The following is a 24,016-nucleotide window of genomic DNA, read 5'->3' on the forward strand; positions in this document are numbered from 1 at the left end:
TTCACTAGGACCTTAAGTCACAGCGCCATTCTGCACCTGTTTCTTCTGTGAAGTTCTGAAGGAGGTTGGGCTGGAACACCAAGGTTCGGCTTGCTCAAGGGGATCTGGATTCCCTCAACTCCAAGGGTTGGGCTCCCGACCCTCGAGGGAGAGGCAGAACTTGAGACCTGAGCCTCAGTTCCTGCATAAGGTGGAATACACAGTTCAACCACATATGCACCCTTTCCTAACCCCCTGCGGCTTTGGAATTTGACGCACACAAAAAGAGGTTTCTGTAAAATACAGCTATTTATTTTCCTTTTCATTTTCGGCCTTTGAGGGAGTTTCCATAGTAACATGCCCTTTCCATCGTCTAGCCCGAAGGGAGGCTCCAGAGTTCCAGCCTCAGGGCTCAGACTCCCCCAGATGCACGTGTCCTCGGTCTTTCATTGGTTATCGCCAGCCGAGCCCTCGTAACCCTGGCAACCCCACCCGCCCACGAATCGCCGGGCTACGATTGGCCCTTGGCACTAAAGCCCGAAAGCGAACTCCTCAGGCCATTGGCCCGAGTCACCGCGAAGCTGACGCTATGGTTGGTGAGCCTGGACGTCAGTCACAGTCGCAGGCAGGGTCAAATAGGGAGAAATGGCGACGGAGCCAGGCTGTGGGTGAGTGAGTGATTTCTGAAGGGGTGGAGGCGTGAGGCAGCTGCTCACCGCGGTAAGCTATCACACAGCTCCCAAAGGGGTGGGAGGGTGACTTCCCATCTGGCTCCAGCCGTACTCCGAACGGGCACGTCAGCTATCCACATCTCCCACCTAGGTTAGAGGTGAGAGGTCAAAGGCCGTATTCCTTCTCTATTCCTGGTTTTTGGACCCCAGGTACTGTGGGAAGCGGTCAGGATCCCGAGCCCAAGACTTGGCTTCCAGCTACTTGCAGAGTAATGGTGGGCAAGTCACTTAACTTTTTTGAGCCTTAGTTTCTCACCTGTAAAATGGGGACAATAGCCCAGTTTAGGGCCAAACAGGGAACATTGGAATAGAGCATTGCAATTAGTGGAGGGATATAAGTAGAGGCAGGAGAAGCTATGCACATTTGTTAGCCCCATTTTATGGTGGAAGGGATTCAGGCTCAGAAAGGGTCACTGACTTGCCCAATCACACGGCAAGTTTGGGGCAATTGCAATTATCTTATATATGCCAGGACCAAAGGAAAAAATGGATGCCAAGAAGTAATTTGTAAATATAAAATGCTATACACATATTTAGAATGCTATTTTTTAAGGGAAAAAAAATAGGCCACATGCAGCTCTGGCCTTCACAGCTATTTAAATCCCCTGGAACAGTATCTTCCTGGCTTCTTACCATTTAGGTGTCAGCTCCAGTGTCATCCTCCATCCCCTCAGAAAGGCCTTCCCTTACTACCTTAACTAAAGTATCCCTCCCTTTCCCAGTTTGCTCTCTGATGTGTTAGTGTGTGGTCTTTGTAACCTTCATTATCTAATATATCCTTGTTTACATATTTATTGTGTATCTCCCCCCAGAACGGTGCAGACACATAGTAAGTGTTCAATAAATGTTATCTGGATGAATAATTGAAGCGGCAACTCCCTACTGTCCCTTTAAACTTCTGTTCCTCTCCACAGGCCCAGCCTTGGGAAAAGATCTGGGAACTACAGTCTAGCCTCAGGCCTCAGCTTACTTGGAGCTTGACAGACTCAAAGCCTCATGGACAGCATCCCCACAGAGAAAGTATTTTGATCTCAGCATTTAGCCATCTCCCATCTCCCCCATGGCCCTGACAATGCTGAATGGGCTTCTGGTTAATGACTTAAGCCCACCTATGCTGCTGCACCAGGTTAGCAAGACTGCCCAGTTAGATACTTTGAACTACCAGAGCAGTTTTATGCAGGGTGTCTTTGCCCATTTCCCTGAGATCTTATTTATCCACCGCACTTATAACCCAAGGGGCAAAGTGTTATATACCTTCCTGGTGGATGGACCTCAGGTACAGCTGGAAGGTCATCTTGCCCGGGCAGTCTACTTTGCCATCCCTGCAAAGGAGGATGCTGAAGGCCTGGCTCAGATGTTCCAGGTGTTCAAGAAGTTTAACCCAGCATGGGAAAGAGTCTGTACTATCCTGGTGGATCCCCACTTCGTCTCACTGCCCACCCTAGCCATGGAGTTCCCCACAGCTGAGGTCCTGCTCTCAGCCTTCCACATCTGTAAGTTCCTCCAAGGCAAGTTCTATCAGCTATCCCTTGAAAGGCCCGTGGAAAGGGTGCTCCTGACCTCCCTGCAGAGCACCATGTGCTCAGCCACAGCAGGCAACCTGAGAAAGTTGTATACCCTCATGAGCAACTGCATCCCCCCAGCCAAGCTGCCTGAGCTCCACTCCCACTGGCTGCTCAACGACCGTATCTGGCTGGCCCACCGCTGGAGAAGCCGAGCTGAGAGCAGCCGCTACTTCCAGAGCCTCGAGGTCACCACCCGCATCCTCAGCCAATTCTTTGGCACCACCCCATCTGCGAAACAGGGCATGGCCTCTCTGTTCCGATACATGCAGCAGAACTCTGGAGACAAGGGAAGCTTCCACCTGGGCCTGAGTCCCCAGAACGATCTTGCCCCTTCAAACATCAGCCCTGAAATCCCCAAAGTGGAGCAGTTAGTGGAATCCCGCATCCAGCATTCTCTCAATGCCATCTGCACAGCGCCAGCGGCCCAGCTCTGCCTGGGCGAGCTTGCTGTGGTCCAGAAATCCACACACCTCATCGGCTCTGGCTCAGAAAAGATGAACATACAGATCCTGGAAGACATTCACAAGGTGCAACCCCAGCCCCCCGCCAGCTGCAGCTGCTACTTTAACCAGGCCTTCCACCTGCCCTGCCGCCACATCCTAGCCATGCTCAGTGCCCGCCACCAGGTCCTCCAGCCTGACATGCTCCCTGCGCAGTGGACAGCAGACTGTGCCACCAGTTTAGACAGCATCCTGGGCAGCAAGTGGAATGAGACCCTGGATAAGCACTTGGCAGTGACTCACCTCACCGAGGAGGTAGGTCGGCTCTTGCAGCACTGCAGTAAGGAGGAGTTTGAGCGGAGGTACAGCACCCTGCGGGAACTGGCCGACAGCTGGATCGGCCCTTACGAGCAGGTCCAACTCTGATTACTCTCGATGCCCAGAGATGCTCATGCATGTGCACACACTCACGTCCACCCCTACACATACACACACACACACACACACACACACACACACACACACTCCCACTCCCACTAGTGTACTTCCATGGGCCCTCCTTCCAGAATAAGAAGGACAAGGGTCTTTTAATCTACCATAGCCTGCTACCTAGAAGGTGTCTAGCCCCCTAAAGGGCCCAATAGTATTATAAATACTTTACATTCTTGGCCACATACAGTCTCTGTTGTGTATTCTTGGTTTTGTTTTGATAACCTTTTCCTAAGGTAAAAACCATTCTTAACTCAAGGGTCATACAAAAGTAGGCAACTTGTGATCTAAGAGATAAGAGATTGGGCGGTGAGATTGAGGCCTGGGGCTTGGTAACAGCCGCCCCAGTCATGAGATGATTCACCTGACCTACCTCCCTGGAGTGAGCTGGCCTGGGAGCCTTCCCACAGAGGAAGAGGCCCCTCAGGGCAGTTGGCTTAGCCAGGCTTCCACTATTTTTCTCCCTGCCCCATCCTGGGGTCAATAAAATTTAGTGTTGCATATTCTAGCACTTGTCTAGTTTTTCTTGTTCTGTAGAAGGCAGTTTAGGGTATATCATGGAAAGAATAGACTCTGGAGTCTGATACTACCTGTGAATCCTGATTCCTTCTGTGTCTGATTTTTGAGCCTGGTTCTACTTTTTACTAGCTATGGGACTTTGGGCAAGTCACCTTTCTAAACTTCAATTTGATTATCTGTAAAAATGGGGCCACAAAGGCAGTAAGATTAAAGAGTGGACATACCTAGTGGGTGTTCAACTAAATGTTAATTTTCCTTGCTTGCCTGTGATCCTACGACCTGCCTTCAACATGCTGGGAAATTTAAGGCAAGAGGGGAGTTCACATTGCCTATAACTTTATACAAGAAATTTTGATCAAGTCCTCAAAACAATAAAAAGAAGCCTTGACTCTTCGAGCAAGGCCCCCTACCTCAGATAATTTTAATCGTATCTATCTGACAAGACCTATCTCCTGTCTTAGTGGTATCTGGAGAAACTCCCTGGGGTAAGGAAGTCCCTACTGAAGGACTGGAATTTGTCAAAGTGGCTCAACCACCCACCCTATCGCCCTCCTTGCCATAGGCCCCCAACCCTGTCTGCCCAAGAACCATACGGAAAAGCCACCCTCTGTGTCTGGTGCTATTTCATCCAGCTACAAGCAGGAGCCAGGAGGCTGGCCCCTCCTGGATCTCACCAGCGGCACCTGCCCAGAGGCTCCGTGGGCATGTGCCTGCTCCCACCGCGCTGCCTCCCCAGCTCCCTCTGGCTCCGGATGGGCCGTCATGAAAGCTTGAGCAGCCCGGATCAGGTCCTCTTCCCGCAGGCCTGGGACGGGCACAGTGGGGATGCCAGCGATCATCATAGCCAGGGTAAGGATGCAGATGTCAGGCTGGGACCCGGCCTCCTTCCCCCCTGCTTCAGAGGGTGTCGGCAGAACCCCTGGTGACAGCCCACACAGCAGCAGGGGCCCAGGCCTGCTGGGGCCACCCAGGTGGGGAGCTCTGCTTCTGGAGCAGCTGTCCTCCCAGCCCAAGCTCTCCGGCTGCCTCACATTGGGGAATTTGTGGCAGTATCGGCTGTACTCCTTCCTCTGCAGCGTCTCCCAGCTAGCCCCCCCAGGGCAGCCCCTGGCGTCCGGCATTGCCAGGGCTGGGCCCCAGGCCCGGGCAGCAGGTGCCACCTGCTCAGCTTTCTGGCCTACTCCACCAGAGGCCACCATCACTGGCTCTACAGGACTATAGAGGCCAAGGGATGAGCCTGGAGAAGCAGCCCCACCTGCAGAGAATGAGATGGAATGTTATTCTTGGTCTCTTTGAGGAGGAGGCCCTGAGGGGCAGGGCACAGGAGCAGAGCTCCTATGGGCATGGGAACAGAAGCAATTAAGACCGGCCCACAAAGAATGTCTAGAGATTGGGAACGAGGTGTTACTCATATCCATACTCCAGTCCCCAGCCCTGAGTAGGTGATAGAGAAGTGTTTGTTGAATGAATGAGTGGACAAGTTATTGATTGGCAAGGACTTTTGGAATGGCTTTTCTTCTAAGAGGATTGACTCCAGGGCCAGCCCCCAAATGCCCAGCAGAACCTCCACCTCCCCAGAGCCAGAAAGCAAATTCTCAAAGGAAGTTCAGGTGCCCCCCTCTCACCTTGACCAGAAAGCAGAAGACCTGGATGAGTCTGTGGAGACACAAAGTAGGACATGGCTGCCCCAAAGCCCCTGTTTGTGAGGGAATAGTCATCTGCCTCCTGTCGTAGCCTCTCCACCCTTCCAGAATGTCACCTCATAGTCCTTCCCCTTTACACCTTGAACCCACCTCACAGCATTGACCTGTTCATTCTAGAATCTGTACAAGACAATGGGATGGGGTTAAAAGAGCACTGGACCAGGAGCTGGGTGTTCTAGGTTCTTGCCCTTACCTTGGGCAAGTCACCTGGACAGTTTTGTTCCTTGATATCTTCATCTGTAAAGTGGGGGTGATAACTGCCCACTACCTCAGTAGGAGTTGTGAGGATGAAAGGAGATCATTTGTATGACAGCAAATGATCAGAGATCGAAATAAAGGAGACAAGTGCTTTGTGCCCTGCAGCATGAGACCCAGGGTCAGGCCTGGATATCAGTATTTTTCAAAGTTCCTCCAGTGATTATAATATGTGCCAAAGTTGGTACCGCTATTCTAGGAAAATGCTTCTCAACCCTGGCTGTACATTAGAATCTCCAGGGGAGCTTTTACCAAAAACAATGTCACGCATAATCCCCCAACAAATCAAATGAGAATCTCTAGAGATGGGGTGTGGGACATCAGCACTCTGTATCCCAGTGACTCTGACGAGTAGCCAGGCTAGGGACCACTGGTCTAGATGACATCTAAAATGCTCTCACCTGCTGACCCAGAGTGATTCTAAAACAAGTGCCTCTCACAGGCTGTAGGGACAAGGAAACCCTCCAATGATCAGAGTGTCAGCATTAGCCGTGTTTATTTCTGGCCCTGCCTGGCCAACTTCAGACCAGCCACGGCTCTGGGGCCAGGATGCGCTCCTGTGGCCCTCTCCAGGGAGCTGCAGGCCTTCACTCGTACTTGCAGAAATCCTTAAGTCCTTTGGGCAGGTGGAGCCCATCAATGGCCAGCCGGTGCACCACGCTCCTCTGGATCACCAGGCGGCACAGAGTCTGCAGGGACGGCACTGTGGGAAGATGGTTGTCAAAGGCAAACGGAACGGGAGGGTGGGTCTGAGGCCGAGGCCCAGAAGATCTAGGTCTTGCCCATTAACGTAAGCAAGTCCTTTTTGCCCTCTGGGCCCAGCCTGCTTCATGGGACTGTTCATGTGGCTGAAATAAGCACTTCTCCCTGAGAACTATCACAGTGCCACAGCGCTGTTTCTGTCTTTACACTCAGCATAAACCTTTGTCCTTTCACTTGCTTCTGCGGGGAAGGTTAATGTCTGATTTGCCTGTGTCAACCACAGCCTCCAGCACAGGCCTGGCAGCGTGGGTTCTAGTTCACTGAATTCATGAAACATGAGCAGAGTTATAAATAAAATGCTTAAAGGGAGTATAATGAACCAGACCTCAGGATTAAGAAGCTCTCAATCCGGGGTGTGTGATGCCTCTAAATTGATACGCCCAAATATATGAGCATTTTTCTAATGAAAGAGCACACAAGGCTGGGCGCGGCCTATAATCCTAGCACTCTGGGAGGCCAAGGTGGGAGGATTGCTTGAGCTTAGAAGTTTGAGGCTGGGCGCGGTGGCTCACGCCTGTAATCCTAGCACTCTGGGAGGCCGAGGCGGGTGGATCGCTTGAGGTCAGGAGTTCAAGACCAGCCTGAGCGAGACCCCGTCTCTACTAAAAAAATAGAAATAAATTATCTGGACAAATAAAAATATATATAGAAAAAATTAGCCGGGCATGGTGGCACATGCTTGTAGTCCCAGCTACTCGGGAGGCTGAGGCAGTAAGATCGTTTAAGCCCAGGAGTTTGAGGTTGCTGTGAGCTAGGCTGATGCCACGGCACTCACTCTAGCCAGGGCAACAAAGCGAGACTCTGTCTCAAAAAAAAAAAAAAGAAGTTTGAGACCAGCCTGAGCAAGAGACCCCATCTCTACTAAAAATAGAGAAATTAGCCCGACTCTGTCTCAAAAAAAAAAAAAAATCACTTCTTGGCCTTTTCGCTAAGATCAAGTGTAAAGAGCATACAGTTCTCAAAGAGGCCCAATCTAAAATTGACTTAGAACCACTCAGCTATAAGAAATAATGGTGATATAGCACCTCTTGTATTTTCCTGGATAGAGCTGGAACCCATTCTACTAAGTAAAGTATCCCAAGAATGGGAAAATAAGCACCACATGTACTCACCATCAAATTGGTTTCACTGATCATCACCTAAGAGCACATTTAGGAATAACATTAATCGGGTGTGGGGCAGATGTGGGGGAGGGAGGGGTTGGGTGTATACATACATAATGAGTGCGATGCGCACTGTCTAGGGGATGGACACGCTTGAAGCTCTGATTTGGGGGGGATTCGGGGGCAAGGGCAAAATACCTAACCTAAACTTTTGTACCCTCATAATATGCTGAAATAAAAAAAAATTATAAATAAAATAAAATTGACCTAGAATCCCTGTCCTAGGATAATACAGAAAACACTGTCAAAATGAAAAGAGAGAACTTGTAGGGCATCTTAATCAGCCAAGGTGGCCCAGAGCCAGGTAGTGACTTGTGCAAGATCACCGGTGCAAATTGAAGCCAGATTCTTCCACTTCTAAACTAGTGCTGGACAGACCAAGGCCTATCTAGCTGTTTAGGGAGTCCTAGCAGGTTCCTGTCCCCACCCTGCCTGTGCCCACACTGGGCCAGGCGGGGTCGCTGCCCACGGGGCAGGATACCTACAGCCATACTCGAGCTGGACCAGGCGCACGCTCTTGGTGGAGGCAAACACATCCACCACCGCGTAGAGGGGCTGGGCAGCTGGTAGCCCCTTCGCGCTCGGGCCCATGTCCTCGCCGTTGATGACGATGTGCATGTCGGCCGTGCCATCCGGGAGCGGACAGAAGAGGACGCCCAGGCGGCTACGGCGCGCGGTCGGAGGCAGCACGTTCAGTTCGTAGAGCTGGTCCAAGAGGTGGCTGTAGAGCCCTGGCCGGCTGCGGCCCACCAGGCGGTCCCGGGGAATGCGAAACTGCTCAATGCACAGATATGGTTCCACCAGGAGGGTCGGGGGTCGGCTGGGGGCCGCTGCCTCTGTCTCCGGGTGCCCCTCTTGGGGCACGCGGTTGTGGTGGCGCGTGATGGCGAAGACCCAGGTGTGGCCGAGGCTGACCAGGTCGGGCAGCGAGAACTCGGGCACGGCGGCCAGACTGGCGGGGTCCAGCGCAGTCAGACCGAGGCGCAGATGCCCGCACCAGCCCAGCTCTTTCTCCTCGATCTCCACCAGGAACAACTGGCCCGGGGCCAGCGGCTCGCTACTGAAGCACAAGCCGTGGGCGAAGCTCTCCACGCGTGTGGCCCGCGTCCCAGTGGGGTCCACGCGGATGTTGGCACCGTGCACCCGGTGGAAGCGGGTGGGAGAGGGTTCCGGGCGTGCGGGTCCCCGGGGTGCACCCAACTCCACGGGGCCGGAGGCCGCAGCCATCTCCCAGCCATGAGGCCGGCCAGCAGGCGCCAGGAGCTATTTCGGGCGGCGGGCTCAGACGGTGACCACTAGGGGACCATGTAAGGCATTTCCCCCACCCCAATTCCCTTCCCCAAGGCCCTGCCCAGGGGTCCTAGCGCCGCTTGCTCAGTCATCCCGCCTCGAGCGGGCCCCCGGGAGGCCGCGGGAACTTGGCAGTCCACACCAGGATCATCTGATCGCGGGCGCCGGGACTACGACCTGCGAGGCCCCGGGTCCTTGACCCGGCATTGACCGCCCCGCCTCGCCCCGCCGGGCCTAAAGTGGGGCCAAGGAAAACTGTCACGTGACGCCGGCGCCCACGTGACTTGGCGTACACATGACTTCCAGTCCCGGGCGCCTCCGGGAGAGCCAGGACGCAGAGGAGCCGAGGTGAGCGGGCTCCGGAGGCTGGAAGGGAGGGATCCCTGAGCCCTGGGTCTGTGCGCGGCGGAGGAGGCCCGGCGGGTTGGGACCTGGGGATGGAGCGCGGGCTTCCCGCGCCGCCAGCTCCTCCCCGGGGAGCGAGTAAACTGCTGGCCCCGGGGATGCCCCCCGCAGATGGTCCGAACCGCGCTGTCGCCGCTGTTCCTGCTGCTGCTGCTGCTCGGATCCTCGGCGCCCCGAGGCGAGGCTGCCCCACAGCAGGACGAGGTCCAGTTCCTCCCTGGGCTGGCCAAGCAGCCGTCTTTCCGCCAGTTCTCCGGCTACCTCAAGGGCTCCGGCTCCAAGCGTTTCCACTACTGGTCTGTCGCCCTGCCTCCTGGGGCGGGGTTGGGAGCGAGGCGCTGCGAAGCCCGCCGGGGGGATGGCGGATGGTGGGGCGTTCCGAAGTCCCCTGAGGGCGCCTGGGAGCTGGCAGGGCTGGAAGGGGCCCCTCCACCCGTGCCAACCCTGTCCTGACCCCCCTCCCAGGTTTGTGGAGTCCCAGAAGGATCCCGAGAACAGCCCTGTGGTGCTTTGGCTCAACGGGGGTCCCGGCTGCAGCTCCCTAGATGGGTTGCTCACCGAGCACGGCCCCTTCCTGGTGAGTGGACAGCAGCTCTCTCCTCCCATAGCCCGAGAAAGAGAGAGGGGAGGATTAGGCCCCGAAGAGAAAGGCTGGGAATGAGGACTGCAATTTTCTGGCAATGTTTTCTTCCTCCTGAGCCTGTTTTTTCATCTATCCCATTGGCTTGACCACCTGTGCTTCTCAGGGAGTTTTGCCCACTAGTAAAGGGCCGGCCATGGAGGCCCTGCTCCTCCACCCTCATGGCCCTTGGGACTTACTGGACCATCTCTTTCCTCCTCAGGTCCAGCCAGATGGTGTCACCCTGGAGTACAACCCCTATTCTTGGAACCTGGTATAGCCGGAGCTGTGGGTCCTGTCGGGCGTCTGGCACCTGGATGGGGTGGGGGACTCTCTTCAGCTCATTTCCTTCTCCCGCCTAGATTGCCAACATGTTGTACCTCGAGTCCCCAGCTGGGGTGGGCTTCTCCTACTCTGATGACAAGGGCTATGCAACCAATGACACTGAGGTGAGGTGCCTGCCCATCTGGCCCAGACTGCCTGGGTCTCCAAAGGTGGTGTGATGTGGGGAAAGACAGCATGGCCTCAGAGTCCATTTCTGGCTCTGTCACATGCTATGTAATGTGGTTGTGGCCAAGTTACTTCCTCTTGCACAACAGGGTGGGCTGGTGTCATTATCTCTGAGCTTCTTTCCAGCTCAAATACCAGAGCCTCCTGATTCTCTCCATCCTCCCATCTCCAGGTCGCCCAGAGCAACTTTGAGGCCCTTAAAGATTTCTTCTCCCTCTTCCCGGAGTACAAGGACAACCCGCTTTTCCTGACTGGAGAGAGCTATGCTGGCATCTACATCCCCACTCTGGCTGTGTTGGTCATGCAGGACCCCAGCATGAACCTCCAGGTGCAGAGCAGCTGCAGGAGGGAAGGGGGGCACCTTGTGGCCATAGCTTTGCGGTTAGCAAGGTCAGACTGGGCAGCGTCCCCATCCACCCCAGCCTCCATCAGAACCTCCCTGCCCTATATCTGCTTGCACACCTCCCACAACAGGAAGCTCACCTGTCAGGCTGCCAGCTCTGTTCTTTACATTGAGTGGCCTGCCCCACCCACCCAGCCTGGGTTTCAGCTTCCAGACTGCTGAAGGTCTAGGTGTAGGTCAAGGGAGGCTCCTCCTCTTCACCCTCCAGATGAGCTGAGCACCCTGGGTGTTTCACAGGGACTCGCCGTGGGCAACGGGCTCTCCTCCTATGAGCAGAATGACAACTCCCTGGTCTACTTTGCCTACTACCATGGCCTTTTGGGGAACAGGTATGAAACAGGGGCAGTTGGGCAACCTCTAAGGTGGGGCAGGCACGAGATCTCAGGTCTATCCTTCAGGCACAAGATATCCCAGGTCCTGGTCTGGTTTATGAGCAGAGGTGGGGACTAGGATTGCTGGAAGGGCTTGGTGCGAACAGCCCTAAGAGTAGAGATCAGAATTTAGAGGGACTGCGAGGGCTGCCTGTATGGCCCTGGGGCAGCTTTGGGAACCAAGTTTGGCACCCCCCACACCAAACCCTGTGCTGTCTTTCCTAGCCCCCCAGGGTCAGGTCCTGATGGGAAGTTGGCAGAATGGGGAGAGGGTGCTCACCCCCTGCCCACCATGGGCTGACACACTTTCCACCCCAATCTCCTATAGGCTCTGGTCTTCCCTCCAGACTCACTGCTGCTCTCAAAACAAGTGTAACTTCTATGACAACAAAGACCCAGAATGCGTGACCAATGTGAGTTTCTGCCCTTACTTTGCATCAGCCCTGCCTCCCCTAATCCTGAGAACAGGACCACATCCCCTCCTTGGGGACTCCCTGTCCCCCATCCCCATTGCTATCTATCCTGCACCTTTCAGCAGTTTCGTGTTCTCTGGGACACGCGTCTGCATGTGTATTCCCACCACCTCCTGTGACTTTCAGGGCAAGGACTTCTTCACATAACATCTGCAAAGTACCAGGCATTGTGCTGAACTCCGCTTATGCCAATTTTTAATCTTCAGTATTCTCCTTCAAGGGAGATAGTATTGTCCACATTTTCCAGATGAGGAACCTGAGGTCATGAATTTTGAAGTCACTGCCTGAAGTCACAGTGCTAGGAAATAGTGGTGTTAGGATTTGGACCCAGGTCTGAAAGATTCCTTCCACTCGGTCTCAGTTTCCCTACCTATGAAAACAGTGGGTGAAGGGTAATACTAAGAGGTGAAATATGAGAGCAGTAAATTTTGGGACAAGTTGGTGAGGTCACGGAGAAGCCAGGGGTCACAAAGCATGGTGGCTTGGTGTGTCGTTGCAGCTTCAGGAAGTGTCCCGCATCGTGAGCAGCTCTGGCCTCAACATCTACAACCTCTATGCCCCATGCGCTGGGGGGGTGCCCAGCCATTTAAGGTAGGTACTGCCATAGTGCCCCTTGTGCCAACCCCAGCCCCATCTGGAGGCTCAACCCCATACCCTGACTTTACTTGCAGGTATGAGGACGACACTGTTGTGGTCCAGGATTTGGGTAACATCTTCACTCGCCTGCCACTCAAGCGGACATGGCATCAGGTGTGCAAGGGCACGGGCTTCCTTCCAGAGGGCTGGGGAGGGGCAGGGAAGCGAATGCCCCGATGCTGTGTCTGTGTCCCCCCCAGGCACTGCTGCGTACTGGGAATAGGGTGCGCATGGACCCCCCCTGCACCAACACCACAGCCGCCTCCACCTACCTCAATGACCCTTATGTGCGGAAGGCCCTCCACATCCCCGAGCAGCTGCCCCGCTGGGACATGTGCAAGTGAGGTTCTGTGGCCACTTCTGGCGTGGCGACCTGTGGCAGGCTGTTGGGGCTTATGGGCATTGGAAAGGTTCCCAGGGATCGTCTATTTAGGGTTTCTCAGTGAAAGTCGTTGTTGTGCAGGATGTTTGACATCCCCGACCCCTAAGATGACTGCTACTCAGCCAGTGCATCCCTAAGTGGCCACACCGGTTGTTAATAGCTATTACTTCCATGGTATTTGCTAAATCGATGCCATCTGAACGCCCACTCTGATACCATCCCCAGCCACTCAGATCTCCCGGGACCTCATGTTAAAGGCTGATGCCTGGCAGAGTAGGGGCCACTGCGGTCCGTTCTGATTAGTCAGTGCTCGTGCTCTACCCTGTTATATGCTGTGACTGTCACACCTGCCAGCCCCTAGGCACTAAATGCCATCGCATCCTAGTCATTGTAACTACCAAAAAGTATCCCTGTACCTTTCTAAATGGGGGTGGACTGAGGCTTTCTGAATCCCAGCCCCCCATCTAGGTCAGCCCTAGAGAGGTAACACAGCCAAAAAGGGAAGTGAAACCCAGTTGTCTGCCTGCTGGGTTGAGGCTGGGGTAGGAGAGATGGTCTGATCTGTTAACTCTTTCTTCCCCCGACCGGTCTTCCTGGGCCCTGCCCCTATGCCCCCGGCAGCTTCCTGGTTAATCTGCAGTACCGCCGTCTCTACCAAAGCATGAACTCTCAGTACCTGAAGCTGCTCAACGCACAGGTGAGTGCGGACAGCACAGCTGGATCCACTAGCAGCCTGGCAAGCTGGGGGCCCTTTTAGAGTCCCCTCCAGGACAGGAGAAGCCAGAACTCTGAGAGGTGATGTCACTTGCCCAAGGTCTTGTGGTTGGCAGGGTTTGTTCCCACCCCATGCTGCTCTACTGCAGGCCAACAGGTCTGCCTCAGTCAAGGAGCCTTTAGGGTGAGAAGAGCTAGTTGGATCATGTCACAAATGGCAAACAGAGGTCCAGGGAGGGAGAGGACCTTGTCCAAGGCTGTAGTACAGCCAGGCTAGCACCAGGTTCTGTCCGACACAGTGGTTAAGAGCAGGGGCTCTGGAGTCAGGTGGCCTGGGTACAAGTCCCTTTACTAGCCATGGGCAAGTATCTTAAATATCTTGAGCCTCAGTTTCCCCATCTGTAAAATGGTATACTAATGGTATCTACCTTCATAGATAAAGTGTTTAGTAGAGCTCTGGACATGCAGTAAGCAGTCAAAAAACATGAGCCTGTCCTGGTTCGTGCCATTTAGCTGAGCCGTTTGAATTCCCTTGTGGGTAGTACTTGAACCAGGGATGGGCTGGGGCCTGGGCTCATTCCAGAGCCGTCATTTTTCCCCGTTCTACTCCAGAAATACAAGATACTGTTATACAATGGAGATGTAGACATGGCCTGCAATTTCATGGGGGATGAGTGGTTTGTGGATTCCCTCAACCAGAAGGTAAGGTAGGGGTTCCTGGCCCCGGGATGACGTTGGGTGTAGGGGCAGGGGGCAGATGTGCCTGGGAGTGGCTGGCCAATAGCGCAAACCTGGAGGTAGTTCCCGGCCCCGAGGTCTTGCTGGCAGGTGTGAGCAGGGCTGCCGGGGCTGCTGTAGGCTGATGCATTTCCCGCTGGGGCAGATGGAGGTGCAGCGCCGGCCCTGGTTAGTGAACTACGGGGAGAGCGGGGAGCAAATCGCCGGCTTCGTGAAGGAGTTCTCCCACATTGCCTTTCTCACCATCAAGGTAGGCCTGGCCTGGTGAGGGAAACTGGGCGGGAGGGGGAGGAGCAGAACCCACCCCCTTTCCCCTTGTTTTCCTTTATGCTGGGTGACCATCTGGCCCCTGTAAGGGCAAGTTTTGAGGGGAGGAGAGGAGCTGGGAAGAATAAAGCGCCCTGGGAGGAGGAATTGCACGAGGAGGGCATGGTGGGGGCCAGAATCTCGCAGAGCTTTGCTTCTTAGGGCGCCGGACACATGGTCCCCACTGACAAGCCCCTAGCTGCCTTCACCATGTTTTCCCGATTCCTGAACAAGCAGCCGTACTGATGACCACGGGGACCAGCTCCCTACTGCCTGATCCAGCCCCTCCCAGCCTCTCCCACTAGGAGAGGTCCTTTACGCACAGGGGCAGCCTGAGCCTCCCATAGATGACCCAGGGGCAAGTCAGCACTTTATTCCTGCAGCAGTCCCCGACTGGAGTGGCCTGGCCCCCTCCCTGCTTAAATAATGCCCTTTTGGATGCACTGATCCCATCCCAGGAACCCAACAGAGCTCAGGACAGCCCAGGGGGAGGGGGTGGACGGACTGTAATTGATGGATTGACTGATTATGGGATTAAATTGAGCACAGCTTCAAACCCTGTCTTCTCTGTGGCACTGGGGGTTAGGGCGGGCACTACAGGCAGTGAACGTGGGGCGGGAGGGGCTGAGAGGGATCGGAGTCCTGCATGCAGCCACCAGGGTCGGGCTTGAGGGCTCAGACAGCTGCTGTGGAGGCTGGGGTGGAGGCCGGCGGGGCACTGGGTGCCTGGGCGTCCCTGGCATTGGCAGGCCGGTTCTTCTCAATCACCTCTCGCAGCCCTTTGGCAAAGTGGAGGTCAGCCCCAATGGTGAGGAAGCCCTGTGCAGTGGGACAGGGGAGTCTCGTTTAGTCATTCAGTTACTGAGGCTAGAGTTTAGAGATAAAGAGACAGAGTTCTTGGCCTTCAGGGGTTCTCAATCTAGTGGGAGAGGCAGAGCAACAAGGCACTTCCCATAACTGTCAAGAGTGCTAAAATGGAGGCTGCAGGAACATGGACTGGGCATCAAGGGAGGGCTTCCTGGAAGAGGTGCCCTCTTAGTTAAGACCTGAAAGATTAGTAGGCGTTGGAGTGGTTTCGGAAAAGAGTGTTCCAAGGGGAAGGCATGGCCTGTGCAAAGGGCTGGAGGAGTGTGATGTAAGATTAAAATGGAAGGAGCAGTTGGTAAGGGAGAAGCTGGGGCGCTGAGAGAGAGGGGAAGGCTCTGCCCCCCATCCCCATCATTCCCCCACTCACCGCATGGTTCGTCACCACCTCGCGCACAAAGTTGATACCCTCGGGCAGTGGGATCTGCACCCCACGCCAGGTCCGCTCTGTGGGCGGGAGCAGCTGGCTCAGTCTGGGCCCACCCAGCTGACGCCTCCTCCCCTCCCCTCCCTCACAACCCCAACCCTACCATTGAGCATGGGCATCACCCCGATCTGCAGCATGGCCTTCAGAGGGGCCTGGAGTGGGATCAGCTGCGAGGGAGGAGGGGTGAAGACAGAACAGCAAGTGGGTGGGGCTTGCCTTGGCTGCAGCCCTGGCCCCCGCCCTGGCCCACCTGTCATTCCCAACTCACTGCCAGCGACTCCAGTGCAGACTGGTTCGAGTAGATTCGGAACCTGTGGGAGAGAAATGAGCACGGAGAGCCCAGTGGGGAGGAAGCCTGGAAGCTCCTTCCTCAGGCCCACGAGGTCCCTGAGTTTCAGTGGCAGACGTCCCACCAGGTGGGAGTCCTTGAGCAAGTCATTTCTCCCTCTTGGGGTCTCCATTTTTCCAGGTCTGCCGCTTTCCATTTGTTGAGCATTTCTATATGCCAGACTTCTGCTGGTATTATTTATTTTATTAAAAAAAAAAAAGTTCGAAGTACTTACTCCCTGTCAGATACTAAGTACGTTTAAAAAGTTAAATATTAAAATACTGCACCAACTGATTAATCCTCATAACAACCCTAAGAGTAGGCACGATTAGGATTTGCACTTTATAGATAAGGAAAATTGGGCCCAGAGAAGTTAAGTAATTTGCCTAAGGCCACACAGGTGGTGTCAGAAACTGCCTCTGGAATCCAGGCTTTTAACCACTACCCTGCATTATGTCATTTAACCCCCTAGAACAGCACTGTCCAGTAGAATTTTCTGTGAAATGTTTGGTGTCTGCACTGTCCACTGTGGTAGCCACTGGCCACATGTGGCTCATGAAACATGGCTTAGTACAACTGAAGAACTATCTAATTATAATTAATTTAAATGTAAACAGTCACACGTGGCTAATGTCTACCATACGGGACTGCACAGCCCTAGAGAGTAGATGCTATTTTTCCCTGTATTTAACACACGAAGAAAGTGAGGTTTAGAAAGATAAAATCATTCGCCTCAATGTCACAAAGCTATGCTGTGCTGAGGTTTGTCAAAACCTAGGTTCTTACCATCTTTGCTGTGTGGCGGTGGGTTTTTTACTTAACCTTGCTGGGCCAGTTTGCTGAACTCTCATAGTACCTGCTCTGCCTGCCTCTGGTTGTGAGAGGGGCAGAGGAAATGACGCTTCAATAAAGCACTTCTGTGTGCGTTCACAAAGACCCCAGCGCCCCAGTGGCTTATAGCCGTGACTGAATCTAGGCTCCACTGTCCTGTGGGGGGGTGTGATTCTCCTGAAGATAACCGAGGCACAAAGAGGTTAGGGGCCTGCCCAGGTCCCCTGCATCTGCCTACCTGCGCAGGTCCAGCTGCGTGCGCAGCGCCTTCCCCCGGAGGGCCATCTTGGCACTAAGACGGGCGTCCTGCGGGAAAGCGGGGAGGTGGCTGTTACCCAACAGGGCTGCAGCCCGCTTCTCCCTGACGCCTAGCTGGTAGCACCCACTCTGGGGCTCGCACCATGATCATGCTGGACAGCTGGACCTCAGGCTGGTTGGGCGGGACCATGGCAATGGTGACGCTGGCAGTGACAGCGATGGTGGTGCCTGAGGGCTTAATGGTGCAGCGCGGTGGGGCCGTGACCCGCAGCTCCAGCTTCAGTGGGGAGTCGATCACTGTTGGGCTCTGGGGACAGAGGGGGGAGGGGTGTCAAGTCCCCCTGCTCTGTTCCCTTGAGAGCCCCCACAGAGGAAGAGGAAGGAACGGGGACGGAGCTTCTGCCCTCTGGGGACCCCAAGATTACAAAGAGGAAGACAGGTCTGGTTTCTAAAACCCTCAAGACCTGCCTCCAGCCTCTGTGCGTTGGCCCACACCAAGAGGTCTCCCTTCTCTTTTTATTTATCTATTTACAAAAATTTTTATTATTATTATTATTTTTAGCCTGTTGCCCAGGCTGGAGTGCAGTGGCCCAGTCATAGCTCACTGCAGCCTCAAACTCCTGGGCTCAAGCAATCCTCCCTCCTCAGCCTCCCAAAGTGCTGGGATTACAGGCGTGAGCCACTGTGCACACCCGGTGTTAATCACTCAAAGCCCCTACACTTGCAAAGCTTGGGTTCTCGCCAATCCTCACAAAAGCTGTGTGAAGGAGACAGGGCAGGAATCAGCAGTCCCCTTCCACAGGACTTGGAAACAGGATTGACAAAGTATGAGGGGACTTGGCCATAGGCAAGAGGCCTGGCCTTCTGTCTCCTCCATGGCTGCCTCTGGGGACTCCACCCACAGCCCTCCCTGGTCCCTCATTGGCGTGAAGGTGGCGTGCCCTGCTCCGGCCAACACTCACCAGCAGGACGATGCTCCCAAAGTAGGATGCCCTCAGCAGCATGTCCAGATCATGGGGCACCTGAACAGGGGAGTTGGGGGTGAGGCAGGGTCACCAGGACCTCCATCTCGGGCTCCCGCTCACCTGTCCCACAGACGGGCCCGAACATACCTCGTCCCCCACCAGCGACAGCTGCAGGGCCCCTGCCCGGAAGTAGCTCTCCATGGCAGAGTCAAAGAAGAACTCAGAGAAGGCCACATACACCATCCGCTCCTCCTCCTGCAGCTGGGGCTCCACTGCCTGGTTGGGGAGGCTCCAGTTCCCCTCGGCCAGGGGAAAGAAGGCCCCCTGGGGTTGAGGGCTCAGGGTCAGGGTCAAGGCAGACTGGCCCAGCACCCAGACTGACAGCAGGTATCTCCCAGCCCTACGCCAGGCGCTGTGGGGTGATGGTGCGGAGTCGGACCCAGTAGCTGTTCTTGGGGGACTCACAAGCACATCTGTTAAAATGCATTGTAAGGAGGCCAGCTGGAGTGCTGCAAGATCCCATCAGACTGGAGAAGGAAAGGTCAGGAAAGGCTTCCTGGCATTTGAGTGGGCTTTGAAGGCTAGAGGCGGTAATAATAGCTATTGTGTGTATATACTGTACATAGTAATTATGCTGTGCAAGGTACTCTTTAAGCCCTTTACGTAGATCAACTCCTTTAACCCACATAACTCCTTTAACCCACATAACAACGTGCGTTTTCTTATGTTTCTATTATTTTCATTTACATATGAGGAAACAGGCACAGAAAAGTGAAGCCACTTCCTTGGTTATGTTCATGCAGCTAGTCAGCGGCAGAGCCAGGGTTTGAATTTCAGGCTCTGGAACTCCCTGCCACACTGCCCTGGGAGGAGCAAAGGTAGTGGCTACACACTAGCTATATGGCCTTGGGCGAGTGATGTCACCTCTAGGAGTAAGTCTCCACGTCCCTGCAATGAGAGTAACGTTCGCACCTGACTCACAGGGTGGTGAGAGGGTGAGATTGTGTGCACAGAGCTTTACGTCCAGCTCCTTCGGGGGAGGTAGGAAAGGCAGTGCGCGAGCAGAGGCCCAGAAGTGGGGAGCGAGGCCGTGTGTGGGAAAGAATAGTCGCAGAGAAGCAGGATGAAGTTAGAAAGGTGGGGCCGGGTAAGATCAACCAGGTCAAATGCCAGACCTGGGAGGCTGAACCTAATTCTGCAGCAGCGGGAGCCACAGCACTCCCAGTGTTAAGTGTGGCTCATCTGAGCTGTGCTTTGGAAAGATAAAACCAGCAACTTAGGGGACAGGGAGGGAGTCTGGTGAGGAGGTCAGAGGTCACACGCATACCAGCCCAGGCAGCTCACCCGGAATTCCATATCCAGATTGCTGGAAGCCACAGGGTCCTTTAGGAGGGAGTAGTCGATGCCAACGAGCTCATCCACAGAACTGCGTACTGCAAGGAGGGGCTCAAGTCATTCAAAGCTGTGTGATGTGGGCAAGGCACTTAACCTCTCTGGGCCTCTATCTCAGAGATACCGGTGATGCTTCCCTCATAGTGTTATGAGGGTCAGACTAGTTTTGTATGGAAAGCACTTAGTGTCTAGTGTGTAGAAAGTGCTCCATAACGTTAGCTATTATTATTTTTATTTTTACTACTATTACTACAGGGGTTTCATCAAATCACTAAACAAGATGGCACAGGATTCCTTTCCCTTGTTGGCTTCTCCTGCCTCCTCTTTCCCTTCCCATGCCCTGTGTGTTGGACATAATGAGACAAGGTCTCTGCCCCACAGTAGACAGAGGTCACAGGTTAGGAAAAGGAAATTCACATTAACTGAGCAACTATTAAGTGCTAAGACAAACGGGCACCCAACGATCAGCAAATACTTATTGAGGACCTTGACAGCCATCCCCTCAGACAATCCTCACAGCAACCCCAGGGGGAGGCACTGCCAGCCAAGTGAGGAAACCAAGGCCCAGAGAGAAATGAGTACTTACCTAAGGTCTCCCAGCAAGTCAGCAGCAGAGGCCACATTTGAACCCAGGACTGTTCAAGCGCAGGGACCTACTCTGAGATGCTGCATGACAGCTGCACACCCAGCCTCACCCCCACACCAACTCCGGGCCTGGCCCAGAGCGCCCAGCCTCGCCAACTCACCAGGCACAGTGTCCAGGAGGGAATTGAGCAGGACCATCCCTGCATGGTAGAGTACGGGGCAGATCTGGGAGGTGGGGGCCAGAGTCAGGGCCTTCTCAAAGAGAGGGCACTCCCACCCTGCCACCCCCCGACCTGCCACTGCCCATACCTGCTGGTTGAGGAGGAAGCGCATCCCTGAAGTGATGAATGTGGAGAGAAAATCATACACCTTCCTGTGAGGTGAGGAGAGCCAGGTGAGCCCAGACCCTGCCCTGCCCCAATCCAGGTCCAGGAGAAATCACAGTGACCAGAGAAAAGTGATAGTTCAGCTTCAGCCTGAACTACCAGCTCCTCCATGGAGTTCTGCCAAGATCCAGGCCCAAGTCCCCTCTCCAGCCTAATTCTCAAGACCTCCTGACCTGCCCGCTCCCCCCACCAGCCAAATGAATCCACCCACAGTTCCTCAAACGTGCTCTCAGCATCTCCGCATGCATACACTTACTGACACCCCTCCTTTCCACCCTCTTGCTCCCACCCTGCATTTCCCCCTGTCTGGGCTCAGATGCTTCTTCTTCCAGGCAGTCTTCCCAGATCACTCTCTTCTGAATCCTCAAAGTACTTTTTTGTCTCTCTTTCTCTCCAGGCCCAGATAACAAATGTTTTGTCCCTTCAGCTAGGCTCGAGCTCCGTTCTGTATCCTCAGGGCCTGGCATACACACTGTTTGCTGAACAAATAAAACTGACAGTGTACTAACACCAGATGATAAATCCACCATCTTCTCTCCCCCACCCTCTTCCAGAATCAGACCAATGTCCCCTTCTCAGCCCAGAACCTGGAACTATGTTGTTATTTTTGTTATTATTTAGAGCTACCAATTATTGAGAACCCAGTGCACACCCAACTGTGCATATTAATCCTCACACTACTCTTATCTAAGTGGATAGCACTTACCGTATGCCAGGCACTGTTCTAAATATTTTTACATATATTAGCACAAATAATCCTCACAAGAATCTTATAAAACAGGTTCTATTATCATCCCCATTTCACCAATGAGGAAACTGAGTCACCAAGCTTCAGTGACCTGCCCAAGTTCACACAGCCAGGAAATGGTGGAGCTGAGATTTGGACCCGGCTGTTCTGACCCCCAAGCCTGTGCACTTTGCATTGCACTATGCGGATGGGCTGTGGGACTCAAAGTGGGGGCACTGGGGTTGGGGACAGGGCTTACTTGAAGGTTCCCCCGAAGGCTGCGTGCATTCTGGAGACAGAGGCTTGGCAGGAGACATTGGATACTTTCATCCGACCAGTGGGATCCCGAGAGAGCTCCAGAGCGGTGCGGATGGACACACCCTCAGCCGAGGCATTGATGTAGCCCCCATCATAGCTGCCGAGGGGGGTTAATGGTCATCCCAGCTGGGAGCTTAATTGAGTCTTCACTGCCCCCACACATCATGATACCTCTTAATAAGGCTTCTCTTATGCACGGTTTATCAGACATACTACCAAATTCTATCAACCCTTACGAAGTGGGTATGATTGTTCCTATTGTATAGATGGGGAAACTGAAACTTGGAAAGGCTAAGAGATTGCCCACAGCCCCACAGCACCCCCAGCCCTTCTGACCCACCCGCCACCCCCAAGGGTGCTGGGTCCTCACAAGAACCAGTAGAGCAGCTGTCTCCGGAAGCGCAGCCCCAAGGAGGCATTGGTGATTTGTAGCGTCAGCTCCTGCTCTGGCTGGAAATGGAGCTCAGAAGATGTCAGCTGCAGCTCTGTGACTTTCACCCTGTGGGAGGCCCTCAGGTCAGATACAGGGCCAAGAAGAGGGGACCTCCCCTAACCATGGGAAATTCATTCCCTAGGGAAGCTGGGGTGGGTGGAATGAATTCTTCTGTTGCCCCTCAAGTGTCCAGTTGGGACTTGGGAGGCTCAGAGATTAGCTCCTCCTGACCCAGGTGTTAAAAGTGAGCTTCACCCCATCTCTCAGAAGTCTTGTTTGCACTCCTTCCCCTCCCACACCCTGGGGTTGCTAGACCTGGTCTTTTAACAGTCACTTGACTTTGCTTCCATCACCTAAGCTTCGCCCCATATTCCAATTCCCCTATCTCCCGCATTCTAAACCACAGGTTTAGTTCCCCCACTCCTCCCATTAACTCCACCCGCGCCTTAGATTCCACTCTCATCCCTCAGCAGGTTCCCTGACTCCACCTTTCTGGTGCTCTCTGGCCACGCCTCACATCCGCTGGTCCTGCTTCCTTCTTGTCCCAACTACATTTTGCAGGCCACGCCCGCCCGCCTGGTTCCGCCTGCGTTGGCTTGGCCTTTATCTTTTTGGTCCCATCCAGTTTCTTAAGTCCCGCCTCATCGACTTGGCCACGCCCCCATTCCGCTCAGCCATCCTGTCTCCCGAGACCCCAAACGTATTTCCTAGGCCCCGCCTCCACCGCCGAGGCTCCGCCCCGGAAACCGAGGCCCCGCCCCCGGGCCCCCGCTTACTCCGAGATGTTGTAGTAGAAGTGACCTTCTCTGCCCCGCAGATCCGGAATGGTGATGTTCTCCAGTTCTTGCTCCAGAAAGCGCAGCCCCTCCTGCTTCACTGAGGCGGCAGCGAGACCCTTAGTTCCCGCGCCCGCCGCTGGGGCGACCCCACCCCCACCCCCCGCCGCCCGTCCCCGCCAGCCCCTGCGCCTTACCCAGCTCCAGCGCCTTGGAGGTGACGCGGATCTTGCAGCCCGGGAGCTCCGCGTGAGCGCCTGCCAGCAGCGCTAGGAACAGGGCCCGGAGTAGGGCCATGGCGAGCGGGCCTGGGGGTGGGGTGGGGTCGCAGGAGTTATCCGGGCCACTAAAACCCTCCTTGGACGTCCAATCAAAAGAGGGGGGTGGCCCGGATCGTCACCCTCCAAATAACTCTTCGGGGAACTTGGAACCAGTAATTTTGCCTCCATTTGGCAGGTGCGGAAACTGAGGCTCAGAGAGGCGATGCGACTTGCACTCTGGCTCCCAGAGGACTTGGGGCACGGAGGAGGGAATGTCCTCGGTTCCCCCGTGCAACCGCCGCGTGACGAGTTTGGACATCCAGGGGACCAGCCCCCACACCCCTAACAACCTCCCCTTTCCTTTAGCAGTGGGCCGGTGCAGGCTTGCACGTCGCCATGGCAACGACTGCACGCCCATTCCTAGGGGGTGGCTTGCGGTTTCCTAGGCCCTGCGCCGGGGGAAGAGGGGTTAGCTCGCGGACCGCGGGCTCTCGGTCTCCTGGCTCCCCCGGGTCCTAAATCCTTCCCATTAGGGATTCTGCCTGGTGCCCCCCATCTCAGCGCCTCCTTCTTCGGCTGCCCTCCCCACCCCGGCCTCAGTGCACCACGAGGCTCGGCGAGGGTCTGGGGATGGGATGGGGACGCGCCCCAACTCACTCAGCGATGGAGCTAGGGGGCGGCGCAGTCACGTGGGGCGGCGGGCAGCGCAGGGGATCCGGCGACGGGGTCTGGCGGGCAGGGCTGTTCCAGCCGCCTTTATAAAGCCAGGCCTCCCCGACCCCCCTCCTCTCTCCGCTCTCCCCTCCTCCCTCCGGGGCTGGGAGGGGACGGGGCGGGACGCTGGCAGCCGGGAGGGTAGAACGGGCTGTACAGAGCCCCGTGACAAGCCCGGCCGCTGTCTAGACAAGTGGGGGACCCAAGCCCAGCAACAGGGAGGGAAGTGCAGGAGTCAGCCCGGTCAGCGCCAACCATCCTGCTTCGCTGGGGCCATGTTTCAAATTACAGTTACTCAT

At 54.9% G+C, this 24,016-nt stretch overlaps 5 protein-coding genes across 7 annotated transcripts; 2 read left to right on the forward strand and 3 right to left on the reverse strand.

The window, feature by feature from the left end:
- Positions 1 to 265: 265 nt before the first annotated feature.
- On the reverse strand, positions 266 to 5,572 carry SPATA25 (spermatogenesis associated 25). Its single transcript, XM_045528344.1, has 4 exons — positions 5,349 to 5,572; positions 3,019 to 4,978; positions 1,965 to 2,032; positions 266 to 797 (listed from the first exon to the last, which is right to left on the reverse strand). Exons 1-2 carry the CDS (start codon positions 5,401 to 5,403, stop codon positions 4,356 to 4,358), a joined length of 678 nt encoding a protein of 225 aa, XP_045384300.1. The 5' UTR covers positions 5,404 to 5,572; the 3' UTR covers positions 266 to 797; positions 1,965 to 2,032; positions 3,019 to 4,355.
- Positions 589 to 3,712, forward strand: ZSWIM1 (zinc finger SWIM-type containing 1). Its single transcript, XM_045528339.1, has 2 exons — positions 589 to 699; positions 1,625 to 3,712. The coding sequence occupies exon 2, from the start codon at positions 1,771 to 1,773 to the stop codon at positions 3,139 to 3,141; it is 1,371 nt and encodes a 456-aa protein (XP_045384295.1). The 5' UTR covers positions 589 to 699; positions 1,625 to 1,770; the 3' UTR covers positions 3,142 to 3,712.
- A 586-nt stretch (positions 5,573 to 6,158) lies between the features above and the next one.
- Positions 6,159 to 11,236, reverse strand: NEURL2 (neuralized E3 ubiquitin protein ligase 2). Of its 3 annotated transcripts, none has more exons than XM_045528340.1 (4): positions 10,914 to 11,223; positions 10,121 to 10,233; positions 8,092 to 9,900; positions 6,159 to 6,384 (listed from the first exon to the last, which is right to left on the reverse strand). In XM_045528340.1, exons 3-4 carry the CDS (start codon positions 8,831 to 8,833, stop codon positions 6,269 to 6,271), a joined length of 858 nt encoding a protein of 285 aa, XP_045384296.1. In that variant the 5' UTR covers positions 8,834 to 9,900; positions 10,121 to 10,233; positions 10,914 to 11,223; the 3' UTR covers positions 6,159 to 6,268. The 3 variants fall into 3 exon arrangements, with proteins under 3 accessions (XP_045384296.1, XP_045384297.1, XP_045384298.1); XM_045528341.1 differs by adding an exon at positions 7,556 to 7,582 and having other exon boundaries at positions 6,297 to 6,384; positions 8,092 to 10,233; positions 10,914 to 11,236; XM_045528342.1 differs by adding an exon at positions 7,556 to 7,582 and having other exon boundaries at positions 6,328 to 6,384; positions 8,088 to 10,233; positions 10,914 to 11,235.
- Positions 9,156 to 15,009, forward strand: CTSA (cathepsin A). Its single transcript, XM_045528338.1, has 15 exons — positions 9,156 to 9,244; positions 9,413 to 9,597; positions 9,767 to 9,878; positions 10,144 to 10,194; positions 10,283 to 10,369; positions 10,603 to 10,758; positions 11,071 to 11,162; positions 11,533 to 11,617; positions 12,177 to 12,268; positions 12,349 to 12,427; positions 12,514 to 12,653; positions 13,317 to 13,392; positions 14,022 to 14,111; positions 14,293 to 14,397; positions 14,616 to 15,009. Exons 2-15 carry the CDS (start codon positions 9,413 to 9,415, stop codon positions 14,697 to 14,699), a joined length of 1,434 nt encoding a protein of 477 aa, XP_045384294.1. The 5' UTR covers positions 9,156 to 9,244; the 3' UTR covers positions 14,700 to 15,009.
- Positions 14,943 to 23,749, reverse strand: LOC123622173 (phospholipid transfer protein). The gene is made up of 16 exons (XM_045528337.1): positions 23,661 to 23,749; positions 22,941 to 23,051; positions 22,744 to 22,843; positions 21,905 to 22,033; positions 21,476 to 21,631; positions 20,413 to 20,476; positions 20,265 to 20,328; positions 19,471 to 19,559; positions 18,274 to 18,450; positions 18,124 to 18,183; positions 17,304 to 17,468; positions 17,142 to 17,209; positions 16,013 to 16,055; positions 15,848 to 15,911; positions 15,688 to 15,764; positions 14,943 to 15,272 (listed from the first exon to the last, which is right to left on the reverse strand). Exons 2-16 carry the CDS (start codon positions 23,038 to 23,040, stop codon positions 15,129 to 15,131), a joined length of 1,500 nt encoding a protein of 499 aa, XP_045384293.1. The 5' UTR covers positions 23,041 to 23,051; positions 23,661 to 23,749; the 3' UTR covers positions 14,943 to 15,128.
- Between the last annotated feature and the right edge of the window lie 267 nt (positions 23,750 to 24,016).

This window comes from Lemur catta, chromosome 17, assembly GCF_020740605.2.
Source record: "Lemur catta isolate mLemCat1 chromosome 17, mLemCat1.pri, whole genome shotgun sequence".
Classification (NCBI taxonomy): domain Eukaryota; kingdom Metazoa; phylum Chordata; class Mammalia; order Primates; family Lemuridae; genus Lemur; species Lemur catta.

Coding starts and splice junctions, on each gene's coding strand:
- ZSWIM1 (XM_045528339.1), top strand. CDS start 1,771: ATGGCCCTGACAATGCTGAATGGGCTTCTGGTTAATGACTTAAGCCCA.
- SPATA25 (XM_045528344.1), bottom strand. CDS start 5,403: ATGTCCTACTTTGTGTCTCCACAGACTCATCCAGGTCTTCTGCTTTCT. Junction 4,979..5,348: donor TCTTCTGCTTTCTGGTCAAG/GTGAGAGGGGGG, acceptor CATTCTCTGCAG/GTGGGGCTGCTTCTCCAGGC.
- NEURL2 (XM_045528340.1), bottom strand. CDS start 8,833: ATGGCTGCGGCCTCCGGCCCCGTGGAGTTGGGTGCACCCCGGGGACCC. Junction 6,385..8,091: donor GGTCCAGCTCGAGTATGGCT/GTAGGTATCCTG, acceptor ATCTTCCCACAG/TGCCGTCCCTGCAGACTCTG.
- CTSA (XM_045528338.1), top strand. CDS start 9,413: ATGGTCCGAACCGCGCTGTCGCCGCTGTTCCTGCTGCTGCTGCTGCTC. Junction 12,428..12,513: donor TCAAGCGGACATGGCATCAG/GTGTGCAAGGGC, acceptor TGTCCCCCCCAG/GCACTGCTGCGTACTGGGAA. Junction 12,654..13,316: donor CCCCGCTGGGACATGTGCAA/GTGAGGTTCTGT, acceptor TGCCCCCGGCAG/CTTCCTGGTTAATCTGCAGT.
- LOC123622173 (XM_045528337.1), bottom strand. CDS start 23,040: ATGGCCCTACTCCGGGCCCTGTTCCTAGCGCTGCTGGCAGGCGCTCAC. Junction 22,844..22,940: donor CTCCAAGGCGCTGGAGCTGG/GTAAGGCGCAGG, acceptor CTGCCGCCTCAG/TGAAGCAGGAGGGGCTGCGC. Junction 21,632..21,904: donor CAGCTGCTCTACTGGTTCTT/GTGAGGACCCAG, acceptor CCCCCTCGGCAG/CTATGATGGGGGCTACATCA.